The 12210-nt window shown below is 38.0% G+C and overlaps 1 protein-coding gene across 1 annotated transcript in view; it reads left to right on the top strand.

Annotated features, from left to right (window-relative positions):
• The window catches only part of TENM1 (teneurin transmembrane protein 1), a 642971-nt gene extending 635776 nt beyond the window's left edge, over window positions 1–7195 (top strand). Inside the window, exons 33-34 of the mRNA XM_063432113.1 lie at window positions 332–474; window positions 5400–7195. Of these exons, the coding sequence (XP_063288183.1) occupies window positions 332–474; window positions 5400–6158 (902 nt within the window). The 3' untranslated portion in view covers window positions 6159–7195. The remainder of the gene's footprint in view (window positions 1–331; window positions 475–5399) is intronic.
• The last annotated feature ends 5015 nt before the right edge of the window (window positions 7196–12210 follow it).

Below are 12210 nucleotides of genomic sequence, written 5' to 3'. Positions count from 1 at the left end.
TGCTCTTCTTCACTCGCTTTTTATACCAGCACAAAACGGACGTTTGGCTTCTCATGGAGATGTATTGGTTTTTAGTAGTGGGAGGGAGGAAAGCAAGTTTGAATTTATTTTATTAAAAACTAAAGAACATTTATAAAACAATTACCTGAAAAAAGTAGATTAATAAGAAACCGCGTAACAAATCGTATACATTGCACCTAATATATGAGTGCAAGCCTGTCTGAAGTGCCCTTTAAGGAAGCATCGTAAGTGACTTTGGAAGCAGCTTATGCACTGTATATTTATACCTAACAACTGCATCTTTATCCTTTATTTCACTATTTCACTCTAGATATTGGAAGTTGGCTGGAACTATTTGGATTTCAGCTACACAATGTACTCCCTGGATTTCCAAAACCAGAGGCAAAGGGGTTTGAATCAACATATGAGTTGTTACAATTACAAAGTAAAACACAAGAATGGGATCCTGGGAAGGTTAGTGCATTTTTTGTGATTTCAAACAGATTTCTGTGCTATCAATAGAGCAAGTGTCATTATACAAATCACTTTATAGGACATTTTAAAAAGGCCACGAGTTAGACACATGGAATGTGTATTAAATACTATTAAAATAGTGTGATTTGTGATAAAATCTCACAAAAAAATACCAATACTTTGGCAATAGTGATGTCGCAAACATAAAATTTTCGGTTCGCTAACCGAGAACGCGAATTTCCGCAAATGTTCACGAACCGGGCGAACCGGGCGAACCGTTATAGACTTCAATAGGCAGGCAAATTTTAAAACCCACAGGAACTCTTTCTGGCCATAATAGTGATTGAAGGGGGGGGGACCTACTCTCCTCCCCCCGGCCCCCACCCCTGGGCGGCGGGTGGGGGCCATAATGATAATGAGGGGGGGACCTACTGTCGTCACCCACCAGCCCCCACCCCTGTGCAGCAGGTGGGGGCCATAATGATAATGGGGGGACCTACTGTCCTCCCCCTCCCGGCCCCCACCCCTGGGCGGCGGGTGGGGGCCATAATGATAATGAGGGGGGGGACCTACTGTCCTTCCCCCCAGGCCCCCACCCCTGTGCGGCGGGTGGGGGCCCTAAAAAAACAATAAGGGGGGGACCTACTGTCCCACCCCGGCCCCCACCAAAAAAAACAATAAGGGGGGGACCTACTGTCCCCCCCGGCCCCCACCCCTGAGCGGTGGGTGGGGGCCCAAAAAAAAACAATAAGGGGGGACCTACTGTCCCCTCCCCGGCCCCCACCCCTGAGTGGTGGGTGGGGGCCGTAAAAAAAACAATAAGGGGGGGACCTACTGTCCCCCCCCGGCCCCCACCCCTGAGCGGTGTGTGGGGGCCCTAAAAAAAACAATAAGGGGGGGACCTACTGTCTCCCCCCGGCCCCCACCCCTGAGCGGTGGGTGGGGGCCCTAAATACTAATAAGGGGGGGACCTAATGTCCTCCCCCCGTCCCCCACCCCTGAGCGGCGGGTGGGGGCCCTAAATACAAATGGGGGGACCCTAGTCACCCCCTCCCCCCCCAAAAAAAAAATTATCCCCCTACCTACCCCCCTCACCCTAAAAATAATGAGGGGGGGCCTTTAACTAAGAACCTGTCAAAAAAAAAACTTACCATTCGATGTTTTCTTTCTTCTAAAATCTTCTTTTTTCAGCCCCAAAAAGGGCAAATAAAAAACCATAATAACCGACGCAATAAAAAAAAAAAAAAAGAAAACGAGCGCCAAAAAAAATAATCCATCTTCACCCATGGAGGGCTCAGCGCAGACTGAGCTCTGCAGGGCGGGGGAAGGCTTATAAAGCCTTGCCACGCCCTGCAATTAGGCTAAGAACACTCTGATTGGCCGGTTTAAGCCAATCAGAGTGCTCTTTGTCATTTTACACAGCGTGGGAAAATTCCAAAGAACTTTCCCACGCTGTGTAAAATGACACAGAGCACTGTGATTGGATGGCTTGAAATCCATCCAATCACAGTACTCTGTGTCATTTTACACAGCATGGGAAAGTTCTTTGGAATTTTCCCACGCTGTGTAAAATGACACAGAGCACTGTGATTGGATGGATTTCAAGCCCACCAATCACAGTGCTCTTTGTCATTTTACACAGCGTGGGAAAATTCCAAAGAACTTTCCCACGCTGTGTAAAATGACACAGAGCACTGTGATTGGATGGATTTCAAGCCCACCAATCACAGTGCTCTTTGTCATTTTACACAGCGTGGGAAAATTCCAAAGAACTTTCCCACGCTGTGTAAAATGACACAGAGCACTGTGATTGGATGGCTTTCAAGAACTTTCCCACGCTGTGTAAAATGACACAGAGCACTGTGATTGGATGGATTTCAAGCCATCCAATCACAGTGCTCTGTGTCATTTTACACAGCGTGGGAAAGTTCTTTGGAATTTTCCCACGCTGTGTAAAATGACAAAGAGCACTGTGATTGGATGGATTTCAAGCCATCCAATCACAGTGCTCTGTGTCATATTACACAGCGTGGGAAAGTTCTTTGGAATTTTCCCACGCTGTGTAAAATGACAAAAAGCACTCTGATTGGCTTAAACCAGCCAATCAGAGTGTTCTGAGCCTAATTGCAGGGCGTGGCAAGGCTTTATAAGGTCCCCCCATTGTGATTTATGGCCCCCACCCATCGCTCAGGGGTGGGGGCCGGGGGGGCAGTAGTTCCCCCCTTATTGTTTTTTTTAGTGCCCCCACCCACCGCTCAGGGGTGGGGGCCGGGGGGAGGACAGTAGGTCCCCCCATTGTGATTTATGGCCCCCACCCATCGCTCAGGGGTGGGGGCCGGGGGGGACAGTAGGTCCCCCCCTTATTGTTTTTTTTAGGGCCCCCACCCACCGCTCAGGGGGAACGCGAACATGCTATGTACGCCGGGAACTATTCGCCGGCGAATAGTTCGGGACATCACTATTTGGCAATAATCTGGCCCCAGGTACTAATATGAAGAATCCAAAGTAAAAATCACATAAAAGAAAAAGAAAAGAAATAGATCATATGGTTACCCTAAACATGTCTTTGACTGACAGCTGGTGGCATTTAATGCTCAGTTCGATTGATACAAATTTTGGATGATTAGTGCTTCATCTGAAATCCCAAACTCGGAAATGCTACTTGGACAAATACCAAACAGACAGTTTACAAAACTGATTCATTTGATTTGTGATTCAGAGTTGTATCCATAGAGCCAAAAAAAAAAAGATTGGGAAAAATATGATTGATGGTTAGAGGACAGCAACTAAATGTTGTTCTTGTTCAGAGATCATGTGAGAAGTGACCAATAGAGGGAAGAAAAGGAGGAAAAGTAAAAACAATATATATATTTTATTTTCCATCATTCATCTTTTTTTTTTTTGGCACCATGGACAGAATTACAAACCGAAACAGACATGCTTGGCCATTGTGTATTTTGGTTGGTGTGTGATTATAGCTCATTATGGCTCAGAGTTTGGGAATTTAACCGATCACAGAATCAGCCTAAATTCAGATAAATTGCAGGTTGGACCAAAACAAATATCCAAGTCTAAAAGATGTACCAATCAACAAAGTTGGATATAAAAAATAGGTATATATCTACAGGCCTATAGCTGTATACCCTGTGAAAATACAAAATTCTTACTGCCCATCTTAATGACGCCACTATTAACAGGCTTTTAGTGTCCAACTACCATAGCTGCACTTGTAAAATTTGGAGACTATATTCAGAAACTGTAATCATGAAACATGGTGAACATACTGGAACAATTTTATCTTCATAAGACCTGTTTACACTATTGGCAGTAACATCTTAATAAGTACTGCACATTTATTTCCAGTTCCAAAAATATAGTTATTTGTATGGTATACTATATATCACTTTTTACATGCTTCGCTTCATTTTAATTATAGGTGTTGAATCCATTGGGTATTTTTTTTTTGCTTTTTTAATCAAACATGTCCATCACTGAACAGAATGGCCAGGTACAAAGCTCTTATTTTGACATTTGTAAAGTAAAGCATGAAAAAAAAAGAAAATAAATTATGTAATGCCATTTTTTTAGCCCAATTGTCTGAACAAATCAAATAATTCTACAGTAAAAGGACAGCACGTGAAACATTTGTTCAGATCAGTGATAAACTGTATTTAGTGTTCGGGAATTCTCAAAACTCTGAGAAAACTTTTGACTGTTGGAATTTGTAGTGTGATATCAAAATGGATCAGGGAAACTTTTGTTGGCTCCATGCTAGTAACATTAACAATTTACGCTACCTTTTTTGGGGTCCAAAGTATTCTTTATCTGTAACAGAGGTCTGAACAGAGAGAGCAGGAAAGAAATCTTTACCCGGGGTGGGAGGGGGAAATTAAGTCTTACTCCATCTCACCGGATAGAAAATGATGTCACAGGAGATACATACTTAGCTGTAACTGTAGCCACAGAAACCTTTAATATTAAGACACTGGGAAAGTCACCTGCATAATTGAGGATGTAACCCTACAGGCTACTGACACCTTCAAAATCAATTTTCCTTCTGGAATTGCGAACAGATGTAGTCCCAGTTAGCAAAGCCGTTGCACTGTGCAGAGTCCTGTTAGAGCAACACCATGTGTTGGCCTGAGTGAGGTGAGCAGGAATGGCCTGTCTGTCAATGCTGACATTCTACTTTTTTGGCAGGTTCACTCCTTTCCCAGACAGACTCATTGCTTTTCCATGAAGACCCCTTTTCTAGCTGGGCACACCTCCTCTTACATTTTACCACCTTTTTGGCCTGCAACTCTCCATCCTGATCTAATAACTCCCATCTTTGGGAGGTGTCATGTCTCCTGCACTACCTGGATTCTGATGCATGCGTAGTGGCACAGAGCACAATCTGGCATCAGTCCTGATGCAGACCACTCCTATTGGCACTCTATTTATGCTCAATGTCTTGTTATTTTTTTATGACACTTTCCTATCGTCTCTGCTTAGCCTTATTGTGGTCTGTGTTATACGAGAGTGAGTTTTTTTTTTACGATTTGCTTATTGACTTGACTTTAATCTCTGACTACTCTGACCTCTGGAATTCCTGAATTTGGCACTCTGTTCAACCCTTCCCTAATTCTCTGTATTCCTAATTAGTTCATGTTTTAAGTTTAATATATGCTTTTATTTTTATGTATTATGTACTTATATATTTGATATCTTCTTTTCATGTAGGTTTTTCTATATTCAATTTTGTTTGCATGACAGTTTTGCCTTACTAATCATGTAAATCATCTCATTATATGATTTTAATAAATTACTTTAAATAACTTTAATGTTGTAACCAGTGCAAATAATGTATTTGTTTATCACACATTTCTTGCAGGGTATACGCCATTTAATTAAAATTTTCTGTTTATTTATATTTGTATTTTTAGAACATCCTTGGTATTCAGTGTGAATTGAAGAAGCAGCTTCGAAACTTCATTTCTTTAGATCAACTTCCAATGGCCCCTAAACAAAATGAAGGGAAATGTCACAGAAATACAAAATATCCCAGATTTGCTGCTATTCCATCTGTGTTTGGAAAAGGCATAAAGTTTGCTATCAAAGACGGAATAGTGACAGCTGACATAATTGGAGTTGCTAATGAAGACAGCCGTCGTATTGCTGCTATTCTTAACAATGCACATTACCTGGAAAACTTACATTTTACTATTGAAGGACGGGACACACATTACTTTATTAAGTTAGGTTCTTTAGAGGAAGATTTAGCTGTAATTGGTAATACTGGTGGTGGACGCATTCTGGAAAATGGAGTCAATGTCACTGTGTCACAGATGACTTCAGTGGTCAACGGGAGGACTAGAAGATTTGCTGACATCCAACTTCAACATGGTACCTTGTGCTTTAATGTCCGCTATGGATCAACTATTGAAGAAGAAAAGAATCATGTCTTAGAATTAGCTAGACAGAGAGCTGTGGCCCAGGCATGGACTAAGGAACAGAAAAGACTGCAGGAAGGAGAGGAAGGCATACGAATGTGGACCGAGGCAGAAAAACAGCAGCTTTTAAGCACAGGGAAGGTACAAGGCTATGACGGATATTTTGTTCTATCAGTGGAATCATACTTAGAACTTTCTGATAATGCCAACAACATTCACTTTATGAGACAGAGTGAAATAGGCAAGAGGTAACAAACACACAAAAAAATCCTCTTTGCCTTTGCGTCACCAAAGACTGCCTGTTTTTAAAACATAAAATGGTTTATTGTATTGATTTTCTAGATCAGATCTCTGTATATGTAAATATAATGAAAACATATCCAACTGCCTTTAAATGTGACAAAAGATGGTATTTTAATATTGTTAGTTTTAATGATGTCATCCTTCCAGCACGAGGGCATCTCTTAGCACAATGCTGAGCAAAGTGCTAGAGGATTCTCGGGTGCTCAAAGGATTTTGAATGAAAGTAAAGCTTCATTATTCATGTGTGGCGATACTCAGCCTTTTTGCTCGCATATTAACCACAACAATGTTGCCACTGTTTCTGAAAACTAGAGCATAAGTGATGGTAAAGCTTCTAGAAAAAATAAATAGAGATTCTACCTAAAAAGTATTAGCAAGTATATGATGGAACAAAATGTGCAATGCTGAACTCCTCTGTAATTGTTTCTTATATAATTCTCTTTTTTCATAAATTAACATACTTTCACAATAAAACTTAAACCATTATGAGTCATGAATAATCCTATTGAATGTTAAGAATTATTTGCTGCTTTAAGCTTCATGCAGAGGGGATCTAAAATTAGATGTGCGATTACTTAAAAGCACTTCTTTTGGAGCTATAGTAGGTGGTAAATATTATGTGAGTGCAGCCAAAGGGCTTTGAGAGCCTTGTCCTCTTAAACAGAGAGAAAAAAAAGACTCTTATTTTCATACTGTGACAATTTACCATACCTATTATGCTACCTAGGTGGTATTGCTGCTGGAATTATTTACTTTCTTTTGCTATAAAGGTTGACTGCATCTTGATGTTTTTTTTCCCTAATAAACATTAATATTTGCTCCTCACTTTTTTTAAGATAAAGGCAAATATTTGGAAAAATCAGTTGCAGTACATATATGTTGTGTCAGCTTAGGGTTTCACTGGAAATGTAAACCATTCATACAAACTGAAAATAGAATTCTAAACAACGGGCTAATCCTATGTGAAATATATGTTTGAATGTGTTTGTGTGTGTATGGGTGCATGCATTTATTTGTGTCTGTGTATGTCCAAAGCTATAGCTGCCATACCATGATCAATCCCAGGTTATTTATGATTTTCATGTGTTCTATTAACAAAAATATTATTTTTTGCATTTCTCCTGCCTGTTGTGCCTTATAACTGCATCACAGCATCACTGATTCATTTTAGTGCCCTTTCAACCCATCCTCACAAACAAGCTAGGATTTGACGAGATCTATACCATACCATACAATGGTCTCAATGGAGTTGGCTGAGGGTCTCTTTAACCCATTTGTTGTAAAGCATTGCTATTTGACCTGTTGGTGGATCCTGAGTTCTGATTTAAATAACTTTACTCAAGTTCTTCTCAGTAGTACAGGTTTTCATTGACTACTAATTTGAATGTATCCCCAATGATGATGAGTTCTGAGTAGTGTTTTATATGAAGTACTCACCACTCCTACTTACTCCAACGCTGTTTCATTGAATGAACCAGTCATTGGTAGAAACTTTGGATGTATGCATATGTACCTGTTTGAATAGAAACATAGAATGTGACGGCAGATAAGACCATTCGGCCCATCTAGTCTGCCCAATTTTCTAAATACTTTGATTAGTCCCTGTTCTTATCTTATAGTTAGGATAGCCTTATGCCTATCCCACGCATGCTTAAACTCCTTCACTCTGTTAACCTCTACCACTTCAGCTGGAAGGCTATACCATGCGTCCAGTACCCTCTCAGTAAAGTAATACTTCCTGATTTTTAAACCTTTGCCCCACTAATTTAAGACCGTGTCCTCTTGTTGTGGTACTTTTTCTTCTTTTAAATATATTTTCCTCCTTTACTGTGTTGATTCTCTTTATGTATTTAAATGTTTCTATCATATCCCCCCTGTCTCGACTTTCCTCCAAGCTATACATGTTAAGATCCTTTAACCTTTCCTTATAAGTTTTATCATGTAATCCTTGAATCAGTTTAGTAGCCCTTCTCTGAACTCTCTCTAAAGTATCAATATCCTTCTGGAGATACAGTCTCCAGTACTGCGTACAATACTCCAAGTGAGGTCTCAACAGTGTTCTGTACAATGGCATGAGCACTTCCCTCTTTCTACTGCTAATACCTCTCCCTATACAATGAACATGCATATGGATTATGGGGGGCTTATAAACTAAAAGTGTCATCGCTCTTATGGCTGAATTTATTGCTGAATTCATGTGGTCACCTTTCAATGTGATACAACACGTAAACCTGTTAAAAAAAAATCATGCATACTCGTGACAGGATGGGGCAGGTCAGAACAATTTTTACTAACCTAACAATTATGGGCATTAATTAAACGCATCTTTTTATTCAAGAACAAGACATAGGAAAAAGCAATCTTGGTTGTCCCCTTAATATGGCTTGGAAGCACAGTCTCAAGTTTGTGCACAAATGTGAGAATTCAAAGTAAATTCGAAGTGATTTAAAGGGACACTATAGTCACCTGAACAACTTTAGCTTAATGAAGCAGTTTTGGTGTATAGAACATGCCCCTGCAGCCTCACTGCTCAATCCTCTGCCATTTAGGAATTAAATCCCTTTGTTTATGAACCCTAGTCACACCTCCCTGCAAGTGACTTGCACAGCCTTCCATAAACACTTCCTGTAAAGAGAGCCCTAGTTAGGCTTTCTTTATTGCAAGTTCTGTTTAATTAAGATTTTCTTATCCCCTGCTATGTTAATAGCTTGTAGATCCTGCAAGAGCCTCCTGTATGTGATTAAAGTTCAATTTAGAGATTGAGATACAATTATTTAAGGTAAATTGCATCTGTTTGAAAGTGAAACCAGTTGTTTTTTTTCATGCAGGCACTGTCAATCATAGCCAGGGGAGGTGTGGCTAGGGCTGCATAAACAGAAACAAAGTGATTTAACTCCTAAATGACAGTGAATTGAGCAGTGAAATTGGAGGGGAATGATCTATACACTAAAACTGCTTTATTTAGCTAAAGTAATTTAGGTGACTATAGTGTTCCTTTAAGGTCAAGGTAGTCAAACTGGAAACACAACTGACCTAGAGAATGTTTCTAGTTTGGCTATTTTTACCTTGAATGTGAAATTAATTTAGTTAATAAAAGTATATTTGTTTGTTTAAAGTGCTTTCCTAGAGACATGCTGTATCACTCGAACTTGAGATCTGGTGCTTGGAAGTCAAAAACACACTCCCTGTTCAGAAAGTTGAGTGTATAGAAAATGTGCTTATCCCAACTTTGGTTATTCCCAATAGTTTAAAATATTTAAAGTTTTAGCAAGGTATAGAAATGCATATAATTGAGAATTCCACATATATTTAAAATAATTCAATCTACATATTAATTATTATATCATCGTGGAAAAGTCTGATAGTGTTTTTAACCATTGCAGTGCATATCACTGATCCCAGGCTTTTGCAATCTTTCATCTTTTTGTGTTTCACTATACTTTTAATGGGTAAGTATGTACCTCGGGTTTTGCAATGGGAGTTTCTCATAATTTTTCACTTTCAAAGTTCATTTTTCAAAAAAACAATGGATGTTTTATGACCTGATATTCACTTAATACTGCTAAAAAATATTGTTGCAGACCTCTCTCTAATTTGCTTAACCCCTTAAGGACCAAGCTTCTGGAATAAAAAGGAATCATGACATGTCACACATGTCATGTGTCCTTAAGGGGTTAAAGCAAGAATGCTGTTAGAAAAGAATGAGGCACCAAAAAAACAAAAAAAAAACAGCTTTTGAGAGGTATCACTACCATGTAGTTACCTTCACCCCTACTGTCACAATTTTAATTTATTAACCACTTGTAGCATATCATAAAACTTGCACATCCCAACACCCTGTTGAATTCCTTGAAATCCTGTTTATTCTTGCACCTCTAATTAATTTTTTTTTTAAATGTAATCAAAGAAGCAACGTTATTTTTTATGTTATTGATCAAATTAGTATTCAATGTTTGTCTCCACTGTTTATTTGTGTCCATTTCTTTACAATGCATGCGTTCGATTTTTTTTTTTATTCTTTTTTTTTTTTTTTGCAAAATAACACATCATAAACAATAATAAAATGGTAACTGTTGATAACTGTTGAACAAACTATAGCATTCTGTATAATAAATAAATCGTTTGGTTTCATGCCTCACTAGAATGCAGGTCATAGAAATATATCTGTTTACCCTGAGTTTCCAGACGTAATTAAGCATAATTCTCGCCAAAATAATATATGCTGTGCTGACCAACTCAGGATACTTGAAAAGGATATTATTCTAAAGGCCTGTTCCATCTTGCTGTGTTTCTTTGATCTCTCTGTCTTACTAATTCTCAGTAGGTCGAGGATCAAACGGTGCTAGGCCAGCTTCCACAGCTTAAGACAAGCTGTCAAGAAAAAATCCTCTCCATCGGGCTAAAGACTCGGTTGGTTGAAGAAACTACTTCAAGGACAAACTAGAATATATATGTACGTGACATATACACAGGAATTGTGACTGTAAGTTAAACTGTTACTGAAATAAATTCCAGTTTATATAAACCCGAATCTGAATATCACCTGATATATCAATATATATCAAATGCATTTAAATTAGTTCAACCACCAGTAGAAATGTTTTGACCATTAATATGTCAAAACATCAGCGCTACGGCTTTTGCTGGCGCTATATCAATAATAAAATAATAATAATAAAATAACACATGGTCTTTTTTTCAAATTCAACAAATCAAACTAACAATTTTTTAGTTGCAGATATTATAACTGCCTGTTTTTACTTTGCTGGAAGTAAATTATATTTCTAAATCTTTAATATTTTTTTATTTGTATAAAAATTCCAGTGTGAGGATATTTACAAAGCTATAGACCGATGATATATTTTTTTTTTTTAGATGTACTCAGTGTATTGGGAATTGTGGTGAATTATTAAGACAATTGCAATCTTTAAAGCAAAATAGCTCAACTGGAAAACAATGGCATATTGTGAGCATTCGGAGTATTTAAAACAAAAATCTAAATTAAAATGTATTTTTAAATAGCATTTATTTATTTATTTATTTTACAATTATCTGTTTTCCCAATTCAAATCCCACTCTGCCAAACTTAGAAGGTTAATTTTGAAATAAATTAGGATAATATGTGTAACTTGGTCACTATAATATTTTTTACTAAATCAATTTTAAGCCCAATTACCCATTAAATAAACTGAAGAGATGCATGGGACAGAAATAACTTGCACCTTGTCAATCTATGTTAATATAACCAGTTTAAGATGTGCATTAATTAATAAAGCAGATCTGAAATTAATGGTGAGCTTTATAAAGTAACTAAAAAATTTAACATAATATACTATACATTGTAAAGCTATAGTTCACATAGAAAATCCAAAAGATCTCAGAACTGTTCTTTAGAAATCAACAGAGTACAAAAGAACAGAAAAAAAAAACCCAGCACACTATTTCTTGTCAAATGCTTTTATTGAAAGGTTTTCCTTTTTAACATTAATAATAATTGTAATACAATGAAATATATAGAATAAAGAATAAGAATACATATAAATCAAACAAACAAAAAGAAACAGGGGAGGAGGGGAATATCCCTGTATTCTAAAATTGATAATGTAGGCTTTATGAAAAACACTACATAGTGTCAAATAAGGGGTAAAAGCACTCCACATGCACCGACGATAAATAGTGTACAAACAGTTGTGTATACAAACAGAACAAGAGTAAACGGAGAGGCACATAAACTACAATCATAAAGAGTATTTTCGTTTGACATTATCCTCCCACATGTTCCAGTGGTACTATTTCTTTGAGTGTTCAACACTTCATACCCATTGAGGCATACATACTTGTAAAACTCAATAAATAAATGGGGTGTTGAGCTGGATAGATTATTTTATTCAGCACATGTGGGAAGCTTGAAAACAGAAAGATAATATGGGCTAAAATATATTATAAATTATAAAGCACCAACAGATTCCGCAGCGCTGTACAATGGGTGGGCTGACAGACA

Source organism: Pelobates fuscus, chromosome 9, assembly GCF_036172605.1.
Source record: "Pelobates fuscus isolate aPelFus1 chromosome 9, aPelFus1.pri, whole genome shotgun sequence".
In the NCBI taxonomy this organism is placed as follows: Eukaryota; Metazoa; Chordata; class Amphibia; order Anura; family Pelobatidae; genus Pelobates; species Pelobates fuscus.
Note: the sequence above shows the minus strand (reverse complement) of the source record. Positions and strands in the feature narration are given on the sequence as shown.